At 42.0% G+C, this 27520-nt stretch overlaps 2 protein-coding genes across 19 annotated transcripts in view; both read right to left on the reverse strand.

Annotated features, from left to right (window-relative positions):
* SECISBP2 (SECIS binding protein 2) overlaps positions 1-18960 on the reverse strand; it is a 27988-nt gene extending 9028 nt beyond the window's left edge. For 3 of the 18 annotated variants that reach the window (XM_037374404.1, XM_037374403.1, XM_037374401.1), the window contains exons 1-11: positions 18858-18937; positions 16868-17013; positions 14831-15092; positions 12760-12889; positions 12127-12350; positions 10950-11037; positions 7346-7494; positions 6628-6786; positions 3696-3791; positions 1830-1949; positions 533-665 (exon numbers count right to left, since the gene is read on the reverse strand). In XM_037374404.1, coding sequence (XP_037230301.1) covers positions 533-665; positions 1830-1949; positions 3696-3791; positions 6628-6786; positions 7346-7494; positions 10950-11037; positions 12127-12350; positions 12760-12889; positions 14831-15092; positions 16868-17013; positions 18858-18899 — 1549 coding nt within the window. In that variant the 5' untranslated portion in view covers positions 18900-18937. Of the gene's footprint in view, positions 1-532; positions 666-1829; positions 1950-3695; positions 3792-6627; positions 6787-7345; positions 7495-10949; positions 11038-12126; positions 12351-12759; positions 12890-14374; positions 14788-14830; positions 15093-16867; positions 17014-18664; positions 18802-18857 lie in introns of those variants that run through there. The other 15 variants (XM_037374399.1, XM_037374402.1, XM_037374400.1 and 12 more) reach the window with 15 other exon arrangements.
* An 873-nt stretch (positions 18961-19833) lies between these two features.
* Positions 19834-22596, reverse strand: CKS2 (CDC28 protein kinase regulatory subunit 2). Its single transcript, XM_037373855.1, has 3 exons — positions 22435-22596; positions 21286-21413; positions 19834-20161 (listed from the first exon to the last, which is right to left on the reverse strand). Exons 1-3 carry the CDS (start codon positions 22491-22493, stop codon positions 20109-20111), a joined length of 240 nt encoding a protein of 79 aa, XP_037229752.1. The 5' UTR covers positions 22494-22596; the 3' UTR covers positions 19834-20108.
* Positions 22597-27520: the final 4924 nt, after the last annotated feature.

The following is a 27520-nucleotide window of genomic DNA, read 5'->3' on the forward strand; positions in this document are numbered from 1 at the left end:
ACCCTAGCATTTTGTTAACAGCAGTTACTTCACAATCATCAGATATGGCAGAACTCATCCTTTGGCTTGGGCTGATTAACCCTGTGTTGGCAAAGCAACTTTTTCACTGAAGTTACAGCTCTAGGATTTCTAGCATCAGAACACCGTAAGAAAACCTTTGTTACTGTGAAGCCCCTTCCTGCAGGTTCAGATCACAACAGCAACACACATATTTAAGACAAAGCAAAAACTTCAACAAACATTAGTATTCTCAAAGCTAAAGTTCAATCACCTCAATGATTTCTAAAAGAATACCATATGTAAATATTAGTCCTGAAGATTTTTCTTTCCCCAAGTCTTCCCAAGCAATTTAGACTACCATGCTTTTTACAGTTTCTTTTTAAGAACTTTCATTTGCTCTTATATGTTGTGAGCTGTGCTTCTGCCTGCATGTTCAGAAATCATTAGAAATCAAAAATCAGGCTATATTTAGTGTTTGAATATCTAAAAACAGTTCAAGTTGAAAGAAAGGCAATTTCATTGTAACCAATACCTGAAAACACCACAGGTTTAGAAGACTGCTTTGACTTCTCTGTTTGTTGCTTCTGCTCCAAGACTGCCAGCATGCCACCCAAATCCAGTTGCACAGGAATCTGACTCTTCTTACCACTGCTTCTGGATGTTTCCTGAACAAGTTCAGTACCAATCAGTAATGGTTTCCATGTCAGAATGTAAAGACCGTTATTTTGTATGGTGTATTTGTAATACACTCTTAACGCCTTCATCCATTGTAATTTTGATTTTTTACTTGATTCAATGAAAGCATTTTGATCAACTTCAATGTGAAAAGTAAAAAAATCACAAACCATTCAAAAAACATTTGAATAGCTACCGGAATAAAGCATAGAAGTATAAAGTCTTTAATAAAGGAGGTGCTACATGTCAGACTCCCACTTTGGTCAGACTGCCACCTACCTCTGAAAAACAGAAAAGGCTTACCAAAATTGAAAATTTTGTTAAAAGCAGTGAATCTTCCAGGATGTGTGATTGTAATATACATCATTATCTTCAATGCCTTATTAACAAGAGAGGCCATCACCTTTAAGTACCACCTCCTTATAAGCAGTAACCTGTCTGCTTTGAACAGCAGGCAAAAGCAGTGTCCCAACTTAGTACCACATTTAAGGATTCAGAATATACAAAGATTACAAATAAATAATCTAGCAAAGACTATGAAAGGGCAAACTATGACAGCAGAACATGCTAAGGAAGTGACTCTAAGACTCTGTACTTTTAGGAGTCTTATCCTGGAGGATCAATTCACTACAGCTTTTGTTACAATAGGGTTAAGGAATGTCACTTCCTTCTGAGCCTAGGATCTCATCTTGCATCAGAGCTATACTAGAACCTACTCAGCACAGAACTACTTACTGACTTCACTGCTGCTTTGTATTTTTCCTCCTTGCCCCAAGCTAAGTGGATCTCCTTGCCTCCTTGTCTTAATCTGGCAGAACCACTTTTAAGATGTTCCCAACTCCTTAGGACAATCAGGTTGGACTGGATTTATGCCATGATCAAGTAATACAGGTGGAAGAAAAATTCCTGGTATCTGAAGCTTGCAGACATTAATGAAAAGCTAGAATTTTTCCCTAAACACTGTATCATAAACTGGAGGCTAGCCAATTATTACAGTGCTTTTAATCAAGAGGATCTTGTCACTTATCTCAAATTATGAGCAACAAAGTACAAATACAACCACAGATGAGCTTGGACTTAGTCTTATATTTAAATATACTAATTTCCTTTGTCATTTTGAGTTGCAAACTTGTTTTCAACATGAATTGATTTACCTGTGTTTTCTTTCTTTCTAATATAGAAGATGAACCTTGCTTCCCTGACAGTCCATCCACCTTGGGAGTTCCATCCAGCACGGGAGACAAACCATACCAAGGCTCATCAGGGACATGAAACTTTGAAATTTAGAGACAAAGGTTGACAAGGAGGAAAAGAAAATATTTAAAGACACATGGAAAAGGGTAAAGTAAAGATGATTTTGATTTCAAATGGAACATAGACAGTGGGATTGAGTACAACCGTCAACAAGTTTGTGAGTGACACCAAGCTGAGTAGTAAAGTTGAAATGCTTCAGAGAAGGGACGCCACCCAGGGTGACCTTGACAGACTTGAGGAGTGGGCCTGTGTTAACATTACCAAGTTGAACAAGGTGAAGTGCAAGGTTCTGGACCTGGGTCAGGGCAATCCCCAATATCAGTACAGGCTGGGGGATCAGTGCATCGAGAGCAAGCCTGCAGAGAAAGACTTCGGGGTGCTGATGGATGAAAAACTGGATGTGAGCCAGTCATGTGCGCCTACAGTCCAAAAAACCAGTTCCCTCCTGGGCTATGTAAAAAGAAGTGCAGCCAGCAGATCAGGGAGGTGATTCCCCCCTCAACTCCATTCTCATGAGACCCCACCTGGAGTACTGAATCCAGCTCTGGGGTTCCCAACAAGAGAAAGACATGGACCTGTCTGAGGGGGTCCATAGGACAGCCATGAAAATTGTCAAGGGGGCTGGAACACCTCTCCAATGAAGAAAGGTTGAGAGTTGGGGCTGTTCAGCCTGGAGAAGAGAAGGCTCTGAGAAGACCTTATTGTGGCCTTCCAAAAGTATGAAAGGCTGCTATACTACTTTAATCAGACCAATCATTTCCTTCCTTTTTTTCTCATCTGGAAGGAAAAAACAGCAGGGCAGCTTCATTATCAAATTTGTTACAGAGGAGTATAAGCAACTTAATGATCATGTAAGCTTTGAGAGATTATATTCCACTTCACATTTACAAAAAAGGTTTCTTTCATTTGAGGTGCAACTCTGCATAGCAATTTCTTTGTAACAAATGTGGTCTGAATGATTACTGTGCCTTTTCATGTTCATTCTTCCTGTCAATGCAATTTACTGCCTCAAAGAAAACAAGGTTGTTTGTTTTTTTTTTAAACCACTAATATTCACAGTGAAACAAAACCAAGGACAAAAATTTCTAGCAGCAAAACCAGTTTCAAATCAACAGAAGCTTAGAATTTCACCTTTATTTTTGCAAGAGCAATCATATTTCCAATCCTTGTGATTTATTTAATATGGGAATGAACCCCAAACATAAATCTCCAAATTAATCCTTAGGATTTATTTCACTCATGTAAAAAAAATCCGAAACGAAAAAAACTCCTCATATTTATAACTGATGTTAGATTCAATTTCTTACCCTCACACAGTTTGAGAACAAAGCATTACACTGTTCAGATGCCCTTGGAATTTGATTATATGAACAAACAGCAAAGGCAGAAAGTGAAAGAGTCTCACTATTATTTCTATGAAATGCAAAATCAAACTAGAACACTACCTGTAGGAAAATAAACTACATAAACACAATTAATCTCAACTAACCTCCGAGTGTAAATAACAGAGGTGTCTATGTCGGAAGGTGTAGCCCAGCAGTTCAGAGACCAAAAAGGTGTCACCTTTGGAATGGTATGAATCTACTCAATACAGTGAGCAGCTCTTCACAGTCCACATAATGTCTAAGGGGACTGCCAAGAGCAAAGCCTTGTATCATAAGCACCTACATCTAATCAAAAGAATTCCACCTTTAGTCCCACTTAAAACTTTCAGTCTTTTCCTCCTTATTTTCCTAACATTCAGATAATGTTCTAAGATTACTTACTTCAGACTGCTTTCTGACAAGAGTAGACGACTTCTGAGATCCTAGCCTGTTTCTCCTATCAGAAGCAGCTGCCAAATCAGGAAACTCCTCAGCATCCTAAACAAATAAATCAGAAGATGATTTCATAAGAACTATTAAGTCCATATTCTCAAAACTGATTTTTCTACATTCAATTTTCTCCCTGTTTCACTGTACAAAAATTCAGAAGCCAAGTGCAGTGTCACCAACTATAATGAGCACTACAATGGTTAAGTCATTTATGCAGCAGCTAATTCAGGGCTGAAAGAACTTACAAGGGAAACGCTTCCAACTGCAGCTTGCTATTGCTGTAAGCTAATAGAAATAATTAGAGGTAAGTATCTGCTAAAGGAGTATTTTTCAGATCATTTAATAGCCTTACAAACAACTTCCCTCTTCTTCCAGTAGTCTCCACCTGTGCAATTCTTCCTTAAACATGTGAGTGGTGAAGAACAAAAAGGGCAGGCGAAAGGGTAGTAACTCTTGACTACAGTATGGAAATAAACAGATAAATCACTCAAGCGATTATGCAGGCTTAGACGGGAGAGTAAGTTTTATTAGTAAAGGATACATTATCCGGACTCCAGATTAACTAAGTGCAGACAGGCTGGAGCTTGCTCCACACTGGTCACTTTATAGCCACTACCTCAACCATAATGATCCTCATCCACCAGCTTGGTTTTCATTCAATTGCTTCTCCTCCCACTTTCCGAGACACATTTTTAGCTGTGATACAATACTACTGAACATACTAACACTCTGCAGCCCAGAAGATTTAATTTAATAAGTTCAAGCTCAGAAGCTCTAGCATAAGGACAGACACACCTCATTACTATTTTTGAAGAAGCTTGGAAGTATGCCAAAAGATGACTGCAAGAAAGGGAAAAATGTTTGATAAACACATTCTTCCTGCTTAGGGACATCTTGAACAAGAGGTAGTACCTTCACATTTAAACAGCCCTCACTAGAATTAAATTTTTATTTGGGTCTGTCCAATCACATACTGAATTAAAATTAACTTCTGGCATTTGCAACATCCTGTAGTAAAATGAGTAATTAAAATCTAGCACTCGGTGTAAAATTACACCTCCATATATTTACCTTAATTCATTAATTAGGACATCAAATAATTTCCTTTTTATTTCCTTATCAGTTCTGATTCCCACTTAACCATCTATCTTACAGACCGAGAAGTCAGTTTATTCAGTCTCGCCTCCCACAGAAGTTGCTTCATACCTTTTCATTATTTTTGGAGCCTTTGGTCTATCTTTTTTAGTTCAAGTATGTGTATTTTTTTAAGGAGTGGCAGAAACACAAAAAACCAAAATCCACACCATCTTTAGACTGGACATGTCCTGGATTTATGTAATATCATAACCCATTTCCTTTTCTATTTTCTTAGTAATTCCCACCACTGTTTGCACATTTGACTAGTACTACCAGGACTGACAGGATTTACAATAGCAGCTTCATTTTTTTCCCCCCTCAGGGAAAATAACTAGCTCAGGGCCTACCACTGTGTATGGTAAAACAGGATTACTTTTCTCCAAATGCATCCATTTATGTTCATTAACAGTGTATATAAATGAATGACTTTTATAAAACTAGTAAGCAAACCAATATACTGCTCTGGATAGCACCTATCTGCACATAGCAGAATTTTCTCAAACCTCCTGGGTGCCAGAAGTTCCACATGTATGATCCTTTCATGCCCTTTGCTTTCAAGAGCTTCATACAAGCATCTCACCCATTTTTCAAACAGATGAGCACACAAGAATTCCCAGCAAACCACAAGGGTCTGCAAGCTATTCCTCCCTGCCACAACAGATGCTGCATCTACAGCATGAATTTCAGTGCAATGCATATGTCCTGTTCCATGACTCCATACCATTTTTTCCCCATTTTTGTCTTCAATAGCCTAATTACCTTCCTACTATTTTCCATGACTCCTGCCATTCTCTTTTCATTTAGATGGTAAGTCATTCACAGGTCAGACGTTGTATGGTAGCACACAGTAAAAATTGAGATGTTCTCATTAGAGAGAGAACATGCAGATCTTTGATTCTACCCACAACTCCCTAACACAGACATCCATAACCAGTCATTTCTTCATTTCTTGTGCTGTTCCAGGATAACGAACGACAAATGAAAAGAAAGCGTAGCCACAGTTCTGCTCCATGTTCCATGTTAAAACGTACAGAACAGAAGCCAGCCAGGAATGCTTCTTTATGCTGTCATTTCACAGACGGATCATTATGTACACTAGAGCAAACGTATAAATAAACACATGTACACGGTGCTGCCCAATATTGGGCTTTCAGTGAAGCGGTGTTAAACCACAGACCATACAACAGTTCTCTAATGTGGAGGGTCTAAAGCCCTCACAATATCGATACAAAAAGTTTCAAAATACTACTCTGCTTATTACAGCTATGTGAATTTAGAAAAACACCTGGAACTAGCAATCAGCAAGCAGTGACAACTGTGTTACACAGAAATTGCTCCCAGATGCAAGATGGGTAGAATTGTAATACTAGTACCATATTCTTTAAAACTGTGGCACGCTATGGTACCCAGCCCTTGTGCTCTTTGCTTTCTGCAACAGTTACTACAGAGTATTTTTCATTTAGGAAATTTGACTTATTTTTGTTACCTGTTAAAATCCAGACTCTCTGACTCATCATTCCATATTTGCTCCTAAGCCTCTTTGCACTCCTCTGTGCTCACTGAATATGTAAGTCAAAAAGCATAACTGTTCCCTACCGGTAATTTCTGACAAACATGTCAACTGAAACGGACCTGAACCAACACCCCCTAAAAATGGGATATGAACTTAAATTGGTACAAAGCTGTGTTAACATTCAGTGTTTCAATATACTCATAACATGTATCAACAGCAACCTCTTCACCGTACCTCAATCCTTGGTGGTTCCTGTATAGTAGTAGATTCATTTTGAGGTTTCTCTACATCAGTAGGTGACTTTGTTTTTTTCTTCTTCTTCTTCTTCTTTTTCTTCTTTTCTGACCCTTCTTCAGGCTCAGTTTCACTAGCATCATTTTTTGTTTCTGACTGCTGAAAAAATCATAAGGCGTGACCATCAGAAATTGATTTATTCCAATACTACCTACCAAAATAAATGCAAGTGATGACAATTGCACAACTAAAAGGTATCTTAATCAGTCCAGGCTAGGACATTAAATGGACAAGCAAAATTCAAGCTCTCTTTAGAAATTCAGAGCTACTGCAAAAATTCTTCATTTGAAGCCCATTTCACAGTTATCAGAACGTATTTGAACTATTGAGATTTCAGTAGGAAACATCCTCTCAAATAAGACAAGAGTTCCATGTTTCACGTCTCATTCTGAGGATCAGAAATTTGAAAAAAGTCCAGCCTAAAAGTTGGAAGTTTGTGTTGCTGGAGTGGCACTGTCTTTTTGACACCTTGTTATTCTTTTCCACTACAAGAGAAGAAAAATTCTAATAAGGACAAAGTAACTTTATACTACTTCTTAAACACTACATTAGAAGTGGACACTGTGCAGCGCCTAGGAAAAATACGGCAGTAACTCATACCAAGACACACAATCACACAGTGACATAAATTAGTTTAGAACAGACAATTCTCAAGTACCTTTGCTTCACTATCCTGCTTTGCTTTGCCTCTGGAAAGACCTTCAGATGCTGGTGATGACACAATTTTCTTTGGGGGCTGTGAAAGTACCATGGCCCAAGACACAGGTGGCTGAGCAGAGCCATCTACAGGTGTTTCAGGCAATGCTGCTGAGACAGAAAGTGATATACAAAGATGTCTCAAAAAATATTTTTCTTATATTCAAAAGAAAAAGGATCAGTAATTAATAAATCAAGGATTAGAAAACACAGCAAAACCATATTCCTTCTGAGGAAGGACTGAAATAAGACACTGGGTCACACATTTCATTTCTCCAGAAACCTTTCTAGAATTGTAACTACTTATGTTATCCAGCACTATCAACATATATTTAGCCCAATTAAATTTTAATTGAAATCTATACTGTGGCATAATAGCTACATACAATAATTCCATGCTAATTTTCTAAGCTATCTTTATTTAAAATAATGCATTTCTGCTACATTTACATATAAAATTCCTTCAATATTTATCCAACTCAGTCATACAGCTTTCATGTAAAGGTCCCACCAGTATTTTCTACTTTCTAAAACCCTCCCAGTTTTACAGACATATGCATCAGCTGAAAGACTTCCTTAGTATACAAGAATTTTACCTACTACGACTCAGAGGTATCAATGTTTTGAAAGAACTCACAATTAATTTTGTAAATATTCCTAACACACAACAAATACCGAACAAAATCTCAATTTTTCTTTAGGAATGAGAAGAAGTTTCACTGAACAATTAAACAGCATATTGGGTTTACAACAGCAAGGCTTTGGTAGCGGAGGGAGGTTGCAGGGGTGGCTTCTGTGAGAAGGTGGCCACTGCCAGCCCCAGCCGGCTCCAAAGCAGACCCACCGCCAGGCACAGCTGAGCCAGTCAGCGACACTAGTGGCATCTATGTGATAACATATTTAAGAAAGGGTAAAAAACACTGCGCAGGAGTTTTTGAGAGAGAGGGATAAGAAGAAATGTGAGAGAAACAGCCCTGCAGACACCAAAGCCAGTGAAGGAGGAGGGGGAGGAGGTACTCCAGACGCTGGAGCAGAGGCTCCCCTGCAGCCCCTGGAGAAGACCGTGGTGGAGCAGGCTGTTCCTGCAGCCCTGCAGAGGAGCAGAGAGGAGCTGCAACAAACTGACTGCAACCCCCATCACCCTGTGCTGCTCTGGTCAGGGAAGAGGTAGAACAGCTGGGAACGAAAATGTGAAAATGAGCTCTGGAAGAGTGGAGTAGGGGGGAAAGAGTTTTCAGGGTTTTTTTGTTTCTCACAATCCTACCCTATTTTTAATTGGCAACAAATTAATCTTCACCAAGGCACATCTGCTTTGCCCGTGATGGGTGACTAGTAAGCAAGCTCTCTGTCCTTATCTTGACCCATAAGTTTTTTTACCTTATCTTTTCCTCCTGTCCTGCTGAAGAGGGAGAGTAAGAGAACAGCTGGGTGGGAGTCTGGTGCCAGGCAAAGCCAACCCAGCACAAACAGCTACTTTACTCTGGGTGACAGGAATTCAGGATAGTGTGTAAGGAAAAAAACATTATCAGATCATAGAATGGTTTGGGTTGGAAGGGACTTCAACGATCATCCAGTTCCAACCCCCCTGCCATGGTCAGGGACACCAGGCGGCTCAAAGCCCCATCCAGCCTGATCTTGAACACTTCCAGGGATGGGGCATCCACAGCTTCTGTGGGCAAGATGACTTTAAGTTTTCTGGAACACCTTTATCTTTACAGGGCCCTTCAGGGCACTTCAGCAGATTAACCGGTCCTTTCTGAATCTTTACTGATGTCACTGGAAAATAATGACCAAACTGTCCAGACTGGTGCGTGTCTGTGTATACAAAGAAATCCAGTGAGGAGCACTTGGACAATTCAACGCGTAATGCATGTAATGCCCCCGTGACAGAGTCCTGCTGAACAGAACCTTCTTAAACACAATTCCAGATTCAAGTATTTCAATTGAATTTAAATACACAAAATACTTGAAACTAGCCACTTGATATTTCCACTTCTGGAAATAACAAAAAGAAAATTTCTGCATCCCCACAGCCACACAACGTGTGAGTAAAACAAAAATATGGGATATTTCAGCATTGCAGTTCTCCACAGCTATCCTCCTTTGCTTAATGTTAAAATTATGTATGCCACAGAATAATGTATAGGTACACACTAGACTCTAGACCACCAGCTAACTAAAACAAATCTGCTTATCAAGACTGTATATTTACCTCTCAATTATTCTTGAAAAAATCTGCAAATTACTCAAAAGACTTCCAATAATCAATACACATTACTTTCCTTTTAAAAACATGGGAGGCAACTACAGCAACACATGCCGTTGAGCATCAATGACACAACACAGAAGGGCTCAGTATGGGATCCAGTTCTGTTTAATATCTTTACAATGATATGGATGAGGGGATCAAATGCACCCTCAGTAAGTCTGCAAGGCACACCAAGCTGGGGGGGAGTGTTGATCTGCTTGAGGGCAGGAAGGCTCTGCAGAGGGAGTTGGACAGGCTGGATCAATGGGCCGAGGCCAGTTGTATGAGGTTCAACAAAATGTGCCGGGTCCTGCACTTGGGTCACAACAACCCCATGCAACACTACAGGCTTGGGTAAGAGTGGCTGGAAAACTGCCTGGTGGAAAAAGGACCTGGGGGTGCTGGTTGACAGCCAGCTGAACATGACCCAGCAGTGTGCCCAGGTGGCCAAGGAGACCAACAGCATCCTGGCTTGTATCCAAAATAGTGCGGCCAGCAGGGCTAGGGAAGTGAACGTCTTCCTGTACTTGGCACTGGTGAGGCTGCACCTGGAATCCAGTTTGGGCCCCTCACTGCAAGAAAGACACTGAGATGCTGGAGTGTGTCCAGAAAAGGGCAACAAAGCTGGTGAAGGGTCTAGAGAACAAGTTTTATGAGGAGTGGCTCAAGGAACAACTGGGGTTGTTTAGCCTGGAGAAAAGGAGGCTCAGGGGAGACCTTACCACTCCCTACAACAACCTGACAGGAAGCTGCAGCAAGGTAGGCATCAGTCTCTTTTCCAAAAAAACAAGTGATGGGGCAAGAGGAAACAGCCTCAAGTTGCACCAGGGCAGGTTTATATTGTATATTAGGAAAAATTTCTTCACTGAAAGATCTGTCAAGCACTGGAACAGGCTTCCCAAGGAAGTGGTTAAGTCACCACCCTGGAGGTATTTAAAAGATACCTTTATATATACATATATATAAACGTATAGATGTGGCACTTAGGGACACCGTTCAGTGGCAGACATGGCAGTGCTAGGTTAATAGTGGTTGGACTCTTACGATCTTAAAGGTCTTTTCCAACCTAAATGATTCTATGATTCTACAATCCCACTTTTGATCAGCTGATTAAATTTATGAGCATGAATGAGCTCATTTGCAAGAAAAACTCATACAGCTTTAATGTTTTTGGTTTTTTGCCTTTTGTAATGCGCTTGCTGTTTAATTCATTTTTTACTTTACACATCAAAACCTCCTCAGAACACTCTAGTTTGCCAAATTGATGAAATGCAAGCTGTTAAAATACAGGCAAATATTCTGTGACAGAAGCACTTACCTCTACCATCAAATGAAGAGTGAATTAAGTTGGCTAGTGTTTCATCTGAAGTTTTTGATGAAGCTTTGATTTCCACAGAAGTATCTTCCTGTAAAATACAGTCAGGTATCATAAAACTAGGATTAAATCACTGACCTAAACTGAGCTAAACATAAAAACCCCCATGAATTAAAAAATCCTCAACCTGCGCACAGATAAAGGCGCAAGGAATTTTGTAGTCCAACATTTTTTGTTGTTTTTCTTAGTGGAACCATCGTTTCAACCCTATAGCATTACAAAATACAAGCAGATACCTCTTCACTGCTGTACAAGCAAGATGATGCCTTCTTACATTTTAAAAAAGCATTTGAATAATGATTCCAAGAAGTAACAAGAAAAAAGTGTTGATGTTTTTAATGCACTTGGAACAAAGTCCATCATCAAACTCAAACTGGCAATCGAAAAGAAAACTCAAGTGACAGCAGAGAGGTCTTTTTTCCAGCATAGGCAGTTTTCCACTTAAAGGCACTGGAAATACTGTGCTGTTTGGATCCTTCAAGCTTATTCATCCTTAATCACTAATGAAAACTCTGATTCAATATACGCAACATACTGCTGAATGTGTCAGTATTGTATATATTAACAAATAGGGAAGAAGGAAATCAAGAAGAAGGAAGTTAAATGCTTACATCTTAATATTTTTTCCTCATTCTGGAATTCAGTTTCTTATTTTTATCCTTTAGCATAAAGTACAGTATTCCACACTTTTTTTCCCCCTTTTTTAAATCTGTTAAAACTATTGGGTAAGTGACTGCTTACCTATTACTTCCAAGTGAGAGAAAAAACAAGAAGTTGTTAAGAAACCACCAGAGCATACGTGCTCTGTGTAAGCAAGCTAGAAGTCTAAACCATAGCAGTACCAACCTAAATTCTAACAATACTTGGCTTTCCCCGTACCTACTGGCAGCACAGACAAGGAAAGAATACTGAGAAAGGGTAAAAGAGGAGACAGCAAGCATTGACAACACCATCTACAAAAAGAACTGTAAAACCTCTAGCTCTGAAACTCCATGCTTGCAAGGTACTTAAATAGGTCTTAAACTACAATACTGAATGCAAAGTACTTGCATTGAGAAACATTTCAACTTTAGACTGTTTACTTGTTTTTGAGTTCTGCAACATGAAAGCATCAGCTAACCTCTGTGTTCAACAAAAGAGACACCTGTGGTTGACTAAGGCATGTAATATTACTTTCTGCTGAACATACTGCTCCACTTTTATGCTGCCCATTCAGTATGTCACTGCGTCCCAGACTCTGTGACTTGTGGAAATCCAGAATGGTAGCTTCACACACAGGTGCAGGAAGAGACTCTGTTTTTGGACTTTGAGTTGACTTCTCGTTTGTAGTTTTATTGAACCTGTCTGAATAAAGCATGTGAATAATTAATGTTGCTTGTAATCATTTCCAGGTTATGTTTTATAGTACACTAATTGACATCACTACAGTAATTGTCACAAGAATTACTGCTACACATAACTCTCATTAAAAAAAGCAACCTAGCAATTATAAACGACGTGTATACACAACACCGACTCTGCAAGCAACTGTAAATTCAGATGCTTGCTTAGGATTTTTTTTGTATCAGTTTACAAGAATTTGTTCAATCTGCAAAAAGGCGTAGTTCCCCATCCCGTGCCAAAAAGTCACACAGGAAAGAAATCCTGTTCCTCAATTATTCTAGATTTAGAAACATGGTCAGAAACTGAAGGCTACAGCAGAGTTGGCCATTTTACATCTATTCCATGTATTTCTAACCAAACACATTTGTACCTGGCTTCATGGAATCTCTGCTGCATGTGGAGGTCTGGAATGAAGTCCTGTTCACAATTCTGACAGAAGCGTCATCTCCATCCTGCCTTTTCTTGTCTAATTTTTTCTCACTCTCTTTTGATCTCCTCTGCTGCAAGAATTTGTGACATATTTAGTTGATTTTACTTGAACGTTGTAAAGGCATCAAGTTTGCCTTGAGTTACTGTTAAATACCTCTGCATCTGGAGCGCGGCCACCAAGTTAGTGAAACATAAACACTTTACCATAACCATGAATAACTAAACAAAGAGGAACAGCCAGTTAGAAACGTGTTACTTGATTTTATCTACCTTGTTAGCTGTGCCATTTTTAGTGTATACTATAGCTCATGCAAAAGGGACTACTCCATACATTCCTAGACAACTGTACTTTTAAGATCACATCAATCACAGCATTTCCAATAGTTTAAAGTTGTTTGATCTAAAATCACCCAGTCTGATTTTCTAAAGCTGAGTTTCTTCTAGAACAGGGCTAAAATCTTAAAAGGATTCAATCCTTTGACTAAACAACATACTATGGGCAAAGCCAGGCAAGACTGATGTCACAACATCCAAAACACTTGGAGCAGACAGAAAGTAATTAGAAAAGATACACCTATATGATTCCAGTAAAGGAAACATTCATCTATACTGTAAAATCCAGAAATCCCTGTAATTCTCACAAGAAACATAGTATGGCAGAACTGAGCTCAGGAATCAGTATGGCAGGCAAGGAACAAGCACTAAGCCTGCATCTATGCAAGTATCAACCTATGTAAGTAGCTTAACTTTTTCTGATTACAGGATGCTGGCTAAATTCAGAGCACATCTGGCAGCAACATTATTTTCTTGGGTGGCAGGACAAGGCAATTCCTGACCTTCAAAGCTAAATTGCTGAAGCTACAGGAAATGCGATCACATTGATGCAAAGCTGCAAAGATCAAGCCTTCATCTCCAAGCTCACAAAAAAATAAATGACAGGAACAACGATAGAAAGACTGTGAAACATTCCACAGCTCAGCCCAAGCCCCTACAAAAATCACAGAACTCCTCCTGGAAGCCAAACTTCAGTTTCTTCATATGACATCACCTGTGTGATGCTGAGCTAATCACGTCCCCAGACAGTTTCAGTGTTTAATTTTTCTCTATTTTATGTCTAGTAATGCATACTTGGGGCCTGATCTTACAACTTCCTCTACACAGGCCTGACCACAGTGAAGTTGCCAGGTCTCTGCCTAGGAAGTACAGTCCACCAGGATGTGACTGGAGAACAGATTACTTGAACCTGTTGGAAACAACAGCAGCCTTACAGATCCAAGAGACACAATGTCAACCAGGGAGGGAAATGGGTTAGTAATAAATTCGATTTTTTTTTCCCCCCTGATTTTTACATCTTGAGGAGTTTGTCTATCTTTTTGTTTGAAAGTATTATCCAAGTTTCAGGAAATTTATGTCCAAAAAAGCACACACAAAAAATGACAAATGTTTACTGAACATCTGTTTTACTTTTGACTGAATGACAATGTTTCTAACATGAACTTTTTCTTCCCTCTCAATACCAACACAAATTCCTGTTCTCTTGTGGACTGTCTTCTTACCTGTAGCACATCTTGGAAATTCTTCAATGACAGATGTGGTCTCATCACTTATCAGCCACACAACTGATGACAGCTACCAGGTCTCTCAACTCAAGTTCATGAAAGCTGCCACTGGGCTCAAAAAAAGACCTTCCCCACCTTCCCCCAAGCCCAAACAGGAAAGCATTGTTCACAAATGGTCTTTCCCGCTCCCTCCAACCCTCACTGTTCTTTGAGAAGAAAGAATAAAATTCCCCTCATATTCCAAAAACAATAACTGAAAAACTGTCATCTGAACTGTAGAAATCCATGGACTTTTTTGAACTCTGAAGTTGGGCATATTACTATCATCCTCTTTAAACGCCATCCATTATCATGACAATAACAGAGCGTGATTATTCACTTCAAAAAATGAACATTTAGAACATTTAGAAATAAGAATTTAATTTAATTTTTAAAAAGCATGTATTTGCTCACCTTTGAAACAGTCTTACTTTCTCGTCTGATCGGATATGTTTGCTCAGCAGATTCACTGACTATTCCTGAACCATTATTTTGTGTTGAGTTGTTAGAATGATATTGTGAGCCAGCTACTGGATATACATTTGCAACAACATCAGATGAGTAAGAGCAGCTGGAGTATTCACGGAAGGCAGGGTCTCCCAAAACACTACGTGATGCACATTGAGAAAGAGATGAAAAGTCATCCTGGGGCAAATCTTCAGCATATACATGTTGCCTAGATAAACATACCAGTCTTTGGCTGAAGAATTTGTTTAACAAGAAAGCTGTATTTCAGAAGAAAACTGTTCCCTGTTACTTCAGTTAAGTATACACCCACTGCTGTAGACAGCTTTAAAAATAATTAATTTTGTTTGGGGAAAGCATGTAGTTTAGCAAATATTTTAAAACCCAGATGTTATCTGTTCCCAAGTTCCAAAGCTAGTCTGCTTTGCAGTTACAGCTCTCATTTCTGTTTAAGGTTTGTCAGTGTTCTTCGTATTTCTTTTCTGTAGGCTTTTTCTTGTGAAACAAACCAAAAGCACAGTATAACTACAGGACATGCATTACATACTTGACTACAAAAATACAAACATTAAAACCCATCTTAAAATGCCATAATAACAAAGCAGGAGTGTAGCATCTTATGGGGTATAACACATGTATGAAATACAATAGAAAATTAAGATAATCATTAACTGACCTGCATTTAACCATCACGGTTTACAAAAACATGACATGCCTGGGGCGTGCCTTTTTCCTTCAAATGTATACTCAAAGTTTGCTTCCAGTCTCCCCCTACACTTTGTACAGAAACTACACACTGATATTCAAATTTGATAGGGGAGAAAGTAAATTTCCCAGTTTAAGGAAGTTGCATTTAGTATTTAAAACTGTTTGCCATGAAGTGGGCAACCTCTGAATCTTGGGTAGGTAATGAAAAACAGAGAAACTTTTCCATCACAACAAGACACTTCAGATAACACATTTCTTATTGTCTGTTGCAATTCTGATAGACTATACAAAAGAACTCTTACAATCATAAGTCTACACAGAGAAGAAAAGTAACAAATTAAGAGTAAAAAAAAATAACTATGCCTCAGTCCCAAGAAGGCAAAATATGCATCAGAATATTGCTGCTGTCTGCTGGGGTTTTTTTTAAAGTTAATGCTGTGTTTTTTCTAATGCACAGATCAGGCTGTACTCACCTCAATGTTCAATTGCTATTAAAAATCAAAATACTGAGATTTCCTGTAGGATGAAGTGAAGGCCTACAATGAGTTTGTTGACTACGGCTCTCCAACTGAACTTGTCAGGACACAGCAATAACTTCACAGTAGTTGTAAAATTAATCTAATACTTAGAGTGTCTGAGAAGCCACTAGAGAACTACGTTACATCACAAGATTCTTACAAGACTCTCAATTATTGCAGTCCCATGTAAGTTTTTTTCTGGCTTGCTCTGGGGTTAACAATACTTTCTTCTGTAAGTCTACCGTGAATGTCTTTTCTTTCAGGCCTTATTAGAATAAAACTTCTATAAACCTGTAGCATTCTTACTAAAACTGCCTTTCTGGGGATGCATGGGTTGTGGAGAGGGGATTCAGGAGTCGTCCCACATATCAATTAAATGTTTTACAGTATAAGAAACCTTCTTAGAGGATCTTTCTCTTCCTTTTATATATTTATGCCAGCCTTGTTTTAATACACAACCATTCTTTCACCCAAGGACTGTATTCATCTCCTTCCAAAGCACGGAGACAGACCCATCATTACAGACCAAGAAATCCTCCTTAATGCTCTGTAACAATACAAACCCTCAAGAGTGCTAGACAAGGTACCAGACCTAGGCCCAAAGAACAAAAATGCAAAAACCTAAACCATGAAGGCAATGCACAAACACTTCTATGGCTAGAATATTAATGCATCAGAGTTTTGACTTTGTAAGAGTATTCAGTGTCTGAAACTGGAAGGCTGAAAACCCCAAGAAACAAGATTCAGAAAATAGACATACTTATCCAAAGATGGTTCCTGAACAAATGGGTAGCATGTAGTTAAGTACCTAGGAAAAACACATGCCTCTGATGGTTCTGACCATGCCACAGTTACCGCCGCATGCTTTGGGACAAATGGTTTGACCTCTGCTGACAACTTGATGCCCTAAGAAACAAAACGTTTTTTGGCTACATGCATTTGGAGATTAATGTTGTAAGTGAAAAATACTCATCCTTGTGAGCTTAACTGTCTTTATAGGAAAGTGTCAGTTTGCTCTCTTCTAACAAAACATGCAAAGCAATAAAGCTCACCAAAAGGAAACAGAGGAAGAGGGAAAAACAAACCCAAGGATTCTAAGAGAAATGTGACTGTTCTGGAACGTTATTTCCTTCAATACCCACATTTATAAGTAAATACAAAGGTCAGCTATGGAAAGGGCAGAGGCCTGCTTAACACAAGATGCAGTAAACACTAATATATGAATTCTTAATTTAGAGTTGAATGGCATAAGCTAAAACTCATAAATATACTAGCACTACTGTAAAATAAAACTCTGGAAGTATGTAACAATAATGGCTTTGTGTACATTTGTATTTTATGGCACCCGTCTGAAATGAATACTTAATCATATAGCCTTCTCATTACTGGCACAACACAAATATACTGAAGACAAATTTTCCATTTGTTCTGAATTACCATCAGCTTAAACTGGATATGTATATATGGAAGGACACTGAAATGACATTCAAAGTATTTACTGCCATATTATATGTTATACAGCTTTAGTCACCCTAATACATGCCAGAAGTCATTTCTATAGGTGATTGTGTATTTTGCGGTAACTGACGCAATTAATGAAAACTGGGATTTTTTCACTTGTCAAAGCCGATTTCAATAACTGAGTAACACACAAAGCCTTTAGAAATATTTGAACAGCAATTTCAGTGCTTGACAATATGAGCTGGATTCCCTGCATCCTCTAGTACAGGGGTCCTCAAACTTTTTAACCAGGGGGCCGGCGCGGATGCAGTGGCAGGCAGCCATCTGTGGCTGCTTGGTTTCCCCCCCAGCCCCTGGCGGGGGGGGGGGCGGGGGGGTCTGTAAATACCGGGGGCCGGACTGAGGACCCTGGGGGGCCGTACCCGGCCCGCCGGCCGTAGTTTGAGGACCCCTGATCTAGCGGCTCAGCAGTCCCTTGTATCATAAACGTTTAAAGGGCTCCAATAGCCTAGAGCAAATTACAAATAACTAACTCTTCGCTTTCTGAATTTACCCAGCAGATCCGAAATATACAGTGAACGTACACTGTAACTGCGACAAATAAACCGCGAAATTGGCACAGTGAAGCACACCATATGAAAAGCATGAGCTTGGGAGGTAACTAAAGCATTATTCAACAATCATTGCGTCACCACGACGTGTGTCACTGAAAGCGACTGTGACTGCAGGCTAATCGCCAACTTTAGAGACCCCGAGCCTGGCCAGTAAGTCCTCGTGCAACGCAACGGCGTTGTTCCTGGCTGGGATCTGTGCACCATACTCAAAGCCAGCGGGACGCCTACCTGCCCTCGCAGCAGGAGCTCTGAGCGAGAAGCGGTTTTCATACCCAAGCTCGCCGAGGTAACGCGTGGGGCTCCCGCAGCCAAGCGGCGGGGAGCGGCTGGCTGCGCACCCGCCTCAGCCGTCCCTCCGCCCGCCCCTGCCCCGAGCCAAAGGCCGACCCGAGGCACCGTGCGAGCCACCCGCCCTGCCGCGGCGGGGGCCCGCGGGCCGACCGAGCGCTCGGTGCGGCGGCGCCGACCCTGCGCCGACTTACCGCGGCCTCTGCCAGCCCGGCCGCCAGGCGAGAGGGAGACAGCTCGCCGCGGGCCCCGGGGACGAGGCAGGCCGCCCATCTCTCCCACAACGGGCGCAAGCGGAGGCTCCACAACCCCAGTTACGCAGCAGGCCGGGAAAGGCCGGGGAGGGCGCAGGGGCGTGGGAGGAGCCGCCGCCGCCGCCGCCCTTACCTCGCCGCCTCGGCCCGCGCCCGGCCGTCTCTCCGCCGCCATGGCGTGGGCGGGCCGTGGCCCCCGCCCCGCCGCCCCCAGCGCGGCCGCTTCGCCGCCAGCCCGGGCCAGGGCCAGAGGCGCGCCGCGATGACGTCACCGCCGGGGGGTGCCACCGCCCCGCCCCCCCCGGGCCAGGCAGCCGCGGAGCCGCCCGCCGGCGGGGCCCGGGGCCACGCTGAGCACAGCGGGCGTTCGAGGCTGAGTCCGGCGAGCTGCAGTTGTGAGCGGGGGGCACCCGCGAGGAGCAGCCCCGTCCCGGCAGGGCGGCTGAGGCAACAGGTACAGACAGGCCCTGGGGCCTGACCCTCCCTGCTGCGAGGTGCAGCCGATCTTCGTTCCCTCCCAAGAGCAGGGCAGAGGGGCACAAAGGTGTTGCGCTCACAGGCAACAGATCAGCATACAGATTTTTCAGGATCACAAGACAGCACCCAGGAATCCGGTGCTAAAGCCCAGGAGGGAAAAAGCATGGTTTCAGCACAAGTCAGTAAGATTGTTACCGATGGCTTTTCTAATTAAGGTGCCTGCCTGGCACTTGGAGATCCCCACTCAAAGGGGTAAGACACCCCCAAACACCAACAGGCTAGTAATTTAAGCATGTGAGAAGCTAGTCTGAGTATTACCTTACCACCACCAGCTTCCTTTCCAGAGTGCTTGCTGTCCCCCATTCAGATAAGGGCTAGGAACTTTGGCGTGTAGGGCAAAATAATTCTTCCAGGGAAAACAAAATAGGTTCACCCAGTTAATCCCCCCCCCCCAAGTACATACTGTTAAAAGTTGAACTATTTGTTTTGTCAGGTGAATTAGAACTCTAGGCACTGAGTTTTCTAAGACATGAAAAGAAACTTTATTTCTTTGTGCCTATTACTGAACAGGTGAGTCACCAATTTGAACATGCAGAAAAGTGCAAATGGTACTGAACAGTTAACAGGTCACATTAGTCAGAACATGCACTGCTTTAATAGAAGAAAATTCAGTGAAGACTTAAGTAAGCACTAATGTTAACAGTGAAGGAAGAGTTTCAACAGTCTTCAAACACCATAGCAGCCTACTTTGAATTGCATTTGACTGAGCTTTGTTGCTGTGAATAATACAGCTCATGTACAGATATGGATGTATGATTTGTACATTTCAAAATATTTACTGAATACTACCAAGATATATACACTCATATACAGTTCCAGAAGATTTAGAAGATTGATAACCAGGTATTCATTTCTGCTCATTCTTTGGAAGAGGTCTTCTGAAGAGAAGAATATGCGGTTCTGTGGAAATAAAATGGAACAATGGGTCAGTCTGTCCCCTAAATCCTGATTACAGGAGTTTCTTCCATTTAAAAAATCTTGAACAGTAGTTAAAGATTGCTGTCAAGTAATAAACAGGTTAACTCCACAAATATGGCCCCATGTGTAATATTAACAGACCAACTTTGCAGTAACCTTACAACAGTCAAAGAGGTACTTTTTGAAAGTTTTATACCAAATGTTGGCAGTATCAAACTTAAAATACTTACAGGAGGGAAATACTGGGGAAAATACAGTACTTTTAGTTAGTTTTGGTACTAACTGCCCCTCTACATTAGTCTATTTGATGAGCTTTGTTACTGAAAGTACTCATGCTGTCCTTGTTAGGTACATAGTGTCAAGCATCAACAAAAGCTGCTTGTTAGCTAACAATACAGCCAGCTTATTGATCTGACTTGTCAACTCCTCCAAAAGTATCAAAGTTAACAGTGGTAAGTTATACTGATTTCTTCACAAGCTTGGAATTCCATGCCGCTGCAATTCATCTCTCACCACTAACTTTTAGTCAGCCTTGTCAATTCTAAGTTACATTGAATGGCTGTTTTCAGTACATCTAAGTTGGTAGGAGTTTGAGGGCTACACGCTCCATCAATTGAAAGACTGGTTTTAAGTGCTGCTTTTATGTAGGCTGCATAACTACAGTTCAAAATATACTGTAAACTTTGCAGAGCATTAATACAGAACCTCATCTACAAAAGCATCTAGTAAGTTTCTGTACAAAAAGCAGGTATGTCAGCTTTATGATTTAAAAATACACTGCATGTAAAGTTTGGTTCAGTCACCGAGACACATTAAAGAGCTTACATGAAGTCTATTTCTATAGGCAGAGGTAGGAAGTGTTTCTGGTTTGTTCACTGATACACATGGTGTCTGAGAGAGGTGATGGTTTAAAAGAAAGGCTGGTTTTTTGCCTGCGTTGACAAATGGCTAAAGTAACAAGGGGATAGAGAGTAATGTAAACATTCAGTAGTGAATTCCATCTGGATTCCACAGGAGCAAATTATGCACTAAACATTTCAGTTGAGCATCAGGCAGTTGATATTTTAGACTCTCTTGTTCACCTAATACTGTTCAGATGTACTTACCTGGCTCGTGGATCATATAGTGAACCCAACCAAAACTTTGCTGAATACCAAGTTGTCTCCACTCTTCTTCAGACATCAGATGGGATTTTGGCACTTGTTTTGAAAGTTCTCTTGGCAGCATCACATGTCTATAGAGGTTTAATTATTAAACACACATTACATGCATAGACCTACACTGAAAGACAGTAAGCACATTCAGTTATGAATACCCACGTTCACTATAAAGCAGCCTAGGGTGCTGAGTGGTACCACTACTTTGATTATGAAGCATCTGTCCCAGAATCCAGTTCTAAAACCACTTTGTCTACTAAAGATCACATCTGTAATGCAACATATATTGAAACAGCCTACTTCCTGGAAGAAATTACATTGCTGGTTTGGAAAGACAGGGCACTATCACCACTTCAGAGCCTGGTCTGTCAGCTGAGGAGAAACATACAGCCTGCTCTCCATATTCGCAAGTTACTTTATCACTTAACAGAAAGTGGAGCATTCAGTCTTGGTTTCGCGATCGTAAGAAGGACACTTTGATCTCTAAACAGAGGAAATGATGGCATCTAAGCGAGCGGGTCAGCGGGGCCCCAGACAGCTTAGGCGGCACAACGCACCCCCTCCCGAGGCCGCACCCCGCCGGCCCGCGCAGCTAGCGCCACCAGCGAGGCTGATGGGCTGGCACTCCCCACGCGTCCCCTGGCGGTCGCCACCCGGGTCTCGTCAGCAGGGGCCGAGCGCTCCCCGCCGGCAGACCCTGCCCGAGCCCAGCTCTGCCACGGCCGCTCCGCCTCCACCGGAGCGGGGAGCCTTCAGCGCCCTCCGGCTGGCTTGGTCTTGCGTTGCTCGCTCGCCGAACAACCACTCTAGAAGGGCCAGCCGAGACCAGCATTCCAAAGCACCCCCACGCCCAGATGGTCGGAAGCTACGTGAAGAAGCGAGGCACGGCTCTTCCCCGCAGGCTTTACGCCCCTCTGCCCCCCCCAGAGGCCAGAGCCACGCTCGCTGCCGCCGCCGGCGGAACTTACTCCCTGAGGGCATCGCACAAACCCCGGGAGAGGTGCCGGCCCAAGCCACCCCCCTCCGACAGGGCCACCAAGGAGCCCCCTTTCTCATGCCTTCTTGCCGGCCCTCCCGCGCTCAGGCACAGCCTCATACCGGTACTCGTACTGCTCGTCAAAGTACTTGTCGGAATAGTAGATCTGCTTGTTCGCCATAACTAGAGGCGGCGAAGGCGGCAGCAGCAGCCTGCTCAGCCCTCTTCACAGACAACCCCACAAACTGAGCACTCGCTTCCGCGCCCCGCTCCGTTTGAATCTAAGAGCTTAACTGTGATTGGTGTTGCCGGGCCAGCCAATAGCGTACCGCGCCGCCACGCCCGCCGAACCGCCGCGTGACTCGAACGCTCGCTGTTCCACCAATCCCTGGAACGCGCCGGCGGGGTATTACGTAAGGGAGTGACGGTTGGGAGGTAGGCGGGTGGGGGCGCGCGCGCAGCGGCGGCGCGGGGCGCGTGAGGCGCAGGGCCGCGGTGATTGGCTGACCGCCGCCGGGGCCGGGCGGTTCCAGCAGTTTCCAGACTGTACGCGAAGGGGCGGGGGCGGGTGAGGGGGTTGTGGCTGTGAGGCGGCCGTGCAGGGTGCGTATCGTACCTGTGTCGTACCCTTGTCGCGATCGGCTTGGCGCAGCCCTGGCGGCGCGAGCGGCTGCAGTCCGGGCTGTCAAGGGAATTGCTGGTGTCGGGCAGCGGACGAGAGCCTCTTCCAGCCTCTCCGTAAAGCCTCCCGTTTAAATTAAATGTGTGCTGTTCCCTGGTGCCACTTCTGTATGGCATACCCTGGGTGCGGGTGCGTTTTGTGAACTCATGGTGTGCTGGACTATGGGTACTTCACAAACATGGCTGCTCCCTTAAGACTTGCAAGGCCGCACCATCTGTAGTACTTTATGTGCTGTTTTGCTGAGTGCAGACAGAAAATGAACAGGGTGCAGGGGTGTTCACAGCTGTGTGGGGTGTGCACACGGGATTTACAAACATTCTTGCCCAGCAAAACAGTAAATAAACTGCAGTGTTAAAACACAAGTAGCAGCTTGCAAGGATGTGATAAAGAGTCACTGCAGGTCCTTGGGGTATGGATCTGCTAGCATGAGTTTTTTTCAGTAAATAAATACTAAATTCTGTGCTTACCTAAACTCCAGCAGTATTTCTTGACTGTAGTTCTATGAGATTGACATATACTTCATGGAAATGTTGACAGGTGATGTGGTCATTGTTTTTCCCTTCACATACTGTGCCTCCCTGTTACCGAAATCTTGGAATGAAGAACTTACCAACACCAATGTGATGCAGGCAAGCAGACACTTCTTTATTAACGGCTGGGTGCGAGAGTGAGTCCTCTCACGATCAACGCACACCAAGCTTCAAAATCATATACCATATATAGAACTTATTAATACATACTCATTAAATATTCATGCATAATCATAATATTTCCCAAAAATCATTAACATACCCTCCTCCCAAATCCGATGCTGCACAGTAAAGGTTAAAAAAGTCTAGAAATGGGTCTGGGGTACGATTTGGGTAGGTGGTATATGAGTCGTTGGTCACGATCTTCCCCTGCCGGAATTACCTGTTGCTAAAGTTCACGGTTTCTTGGCAGGTAACTGTAAGTTGATCCAGTTGACTCTCCCCAGTTCCCATTAATTCTACATTCTGACATTTCAATGCATTCTCCCAGTCTACCTGTAAATACTGTATCCAATTATCTTCAATCATCTTGAATCTTAAGTCTATTGTCTAATTATTCCTACTAGGTGATCCTGACCTATTCTTTTGGCCTTGGTGCAGGGCTGTATAGAGGATTTCATAGCAGCTTTTGTTGTGCAACTACTAGTTTCATTAAAATATATTTCTTATTCCTCTATATTTCTATTAAAATGATTTTATAAAATCAAATTAAGTTAATTAATTCCAACTTATTAGCAGATCTGTAACATCCCTACCTGTGGTATGCTGCTGTCTCCTCTCTTTGTTGGGCCTCTGTAGTAAAAGAGGACCAGTTTAATTAGCTTTTGTAGTACGAATAGAAATAATGGGTATTTTCTGTGATCGTGTGTCGCGACGGAGGGAAGACACAGTCACTCAATATGAGTGATCAGCAGACTTCATTTATTGTCCCTTACAGTCACCTTTTATGCCTTGTTATAATTAGCTCATACATATTACAAAAGTTAAGCTCATTATTGGTTAGTTGCCTAAATACCAAGCCCATCCCTAGTTTCTCTTCTGTAGTTTTCTGTTCCCACCTGCAACATTCTTTTCCCACCAAAATCTTCCTGTTACTGTGTAACAAGGACAGCCAAAGACAGTGTATTTTGCTTTACTTCAGCTAAGCTGAGAGCTATGTGCATTTTTGTCCAGCCAGCTGGACTATGTCTATGTGACCTTTTTCAGCTAGCCAGTTATCCACAATTCCCCTGTTTTTATTTTGGGCGACATAGGCTTGGTTGACCATTTTCAATAACAGCGTTTTAACACAGGAAAATACACAGACAACTTATAAAATCTCAGTTCAGAAGTATAATTCCTGAAATACTTGGAAAATAAAGTTAGCTTGAAGCTTTAATTTAGATGCTCTTTCTGTTCCAGTGATATAAAAAGTTTAAAAAATTCAAAGGTAATTTTAAAGTTCTGAACATGGACTAATGCAAGCTCAAAACCCAAAAAGAAACCAAACTGATGTCTGACTAGGAATATTTGCAAATATTTTAGTGGAAAATCCCTGACCATTAACAATTTTCTGTCCAAATAACAACTGCCCTTATGCAACCAACCAGTCCATACATTTTCTGAAGAATACCTCATTGATATCAAAGAATTAACAAAGGGGAAAAATTAGTTCTAAGCTATATACATTCATAAGTGTTTTTTTCAATAGTTACATACAGATTTACACACTAAGCCATAATGGCTTGTAGGTCATACACACAAGAAGAGTACGTTGCTTATCTGTCTGAATGCCTATGCTAAATTTGACAACTGTGCCACAAGCCAAGCCTACATGGGTGCTGTATGTTATGCACGTTCCTTAACAAACAGAAGTATAATAGACAAATTCCCAAGACCTAGTCCCCAACCTAATTATATTATTTTGTAGCCAATTAAGGAAAATAACACAAATGTGCATATCTACATGTGCACACACCTTTTAGTTCAGAACCAATCTGTGATAAAAGGCCTTAGCCTTATGGCATCATTGAATCTTAACGAGTACAGTAATTAAAAATGCAATTTTTTTTTAATTTTTAATTAAGTAAGTGCGATTTATGCTGACATTCCCTCAAATGCTACACGTGAGTATTTCTCACTCAACTGCCTCAAGTTAAAATAGTAGTATTTGTTAATATGTATTAAAATAGTAGTATTTGTTTAATATGTATTGTTTTTGTATTAATGTATTAATATGTATTAAAATAGTAGTATTTGTTAATATGTATTAAAAAATCATTAATTCTCTACAATAGCAGTTGACTTCCATAACACTATGTAAGCAAAAGAGGCTTAAGATGGGTTTTCTGAATACTAACAACTTATTTTAGACTGTCTAAACTCAGGTCTTGAAAGATTTCACTCTGCCAGACGTAGAAACACTGTTGCACTCCAGTTGTGATATCCCTTTTCCCAAGTTGTCACATGCACATCTCGCTCAAGCAACATTATTGTTAAAGTTTCTCTCTGCTACATAAAAGCATATTGCACTTGTAGATATAAAAGACAACTTAGATTATTACCTTATTACCTCATAACTCTTAGTATACCTTGTATCTCTGATTTCACCACTTCAAAAATTCACCAGAAGCAGATAAAACCACAGCATCAGACTAAACTACACCTTAACTGCTGATTCAAATAAAGGCGTTCTCTTCAGATATGCCTAATGCTTACAAATAATTTTGGCTGGTTTTGATCAAAAACCTATTATTACAATAATGATCATAAATAATAATCCCGTTTGCAAAATGCCTTCAAGCCAGCCTCCTAGTCCCAACCAATTTCCACATTCAGAATACAGCATAAATACAGAATACAGAATAAATTATCTCCATCAAGGCAAAAAGGCTTCTCTTTAAGCACAGAGATGTTTGCTAGTTCAAGGCAGAAACCCATTTCTTGTAGGGGACATCTGAAGCACTTTTTTGGTGGGTTTGTATCAATTTCCGTATTTTCCTTGAGAAGCTTAAGCTGTTCCTCTTGTTTCAGGAGTGTTTCCAACTCTGAGTTGTCGAATAGGTCCGTATTTCCCAAAAATATCATACATTTCCTCCGCTGTGATTTCATACGGCAGGTTCCGAATATAGAGGATCCGATTGACCTCTGGGGGCAGCCAGATGTTAGCTCGCTTGGCCGCTTGCATCGCCATGGCGCCGATCGGAGGGGGGGGGTGTGGGGGGGTGCCGCCTCGGAGAGAAACCGCGGCCGGGACGGGGCCTGCCGGGCTGCGCCGCCGCTCGCCGCTGCCGCGGGGGTCCCGGATGCTATCCCATACGCTAATAACCCGAGTAATTCCTTTTTACAATCTATGTCCTGAACGCTCCGCTTTTCTAAAAAGCATATGAGCGAATCATACGTCGCTTGTCTCTCCATACCTTCGTCAGCGCTGTTGCAGCCTTTGCGAGACTTCGGCGACGCGTGGCCGGCGGGACCCTCTGTAGGTGCTCCCGGGCGCGGGGACTGTGCCCTTCCGCCTCCTGCGCTGCTTTCAGCACCGGTACCCGAATCTCCGTCGAACCGTGGCTCGCAGGTTCAGCCCTCTCTAGGGTCCCTGTTCGGGCGCCATTTGTCGCGACGGAGGGAAGACACAGTCACTCAATATGAGTGATCAGCAGACTTCCTTTATTGTACCTTACAGTCACCTTTTATGCCTTGTTATAATTAGCTCATACATATTACAAAAGTTAAGCTCATTATTGGTTAGTTGCCTAAATACCAAGCCCATCCCTAGTTTCTCTTCTGTAGTTTTCTGTTCCCACCTGCAACATTCTTTTCCCACCAAAATCTTCCTGTTATTGTGTGACAAGAACAGCCAAGGACAGTGTATTTTGCTTTACTTCAGCTAAGCTGAGAGCGATGTGCATTTTTGTCCAGCCAGCTGGACTATGTCTATGTGACCTTTTTCAGCTAGCCAGTTATCCACAATCGTGTAGTGCATCTGTCCAAGAACTTCTGATGGGGAAAACAAAAAAT

The sequence above is a fragment of the Falco rusticolus genome, chromosome Z (assembly GCF_015220075.1).
Source record: "Falco rusticolus isolate bFalRus1 chromosome Z, bFalRus1.pri, whole genome shotgun sequence".
Taxonomy (NCBI): domain Eukaryota; kingdom Metazoa; phylum Chordata; class Aves; order Falconiformes; family Falconidae; genus Falco; species Falco rusticolus.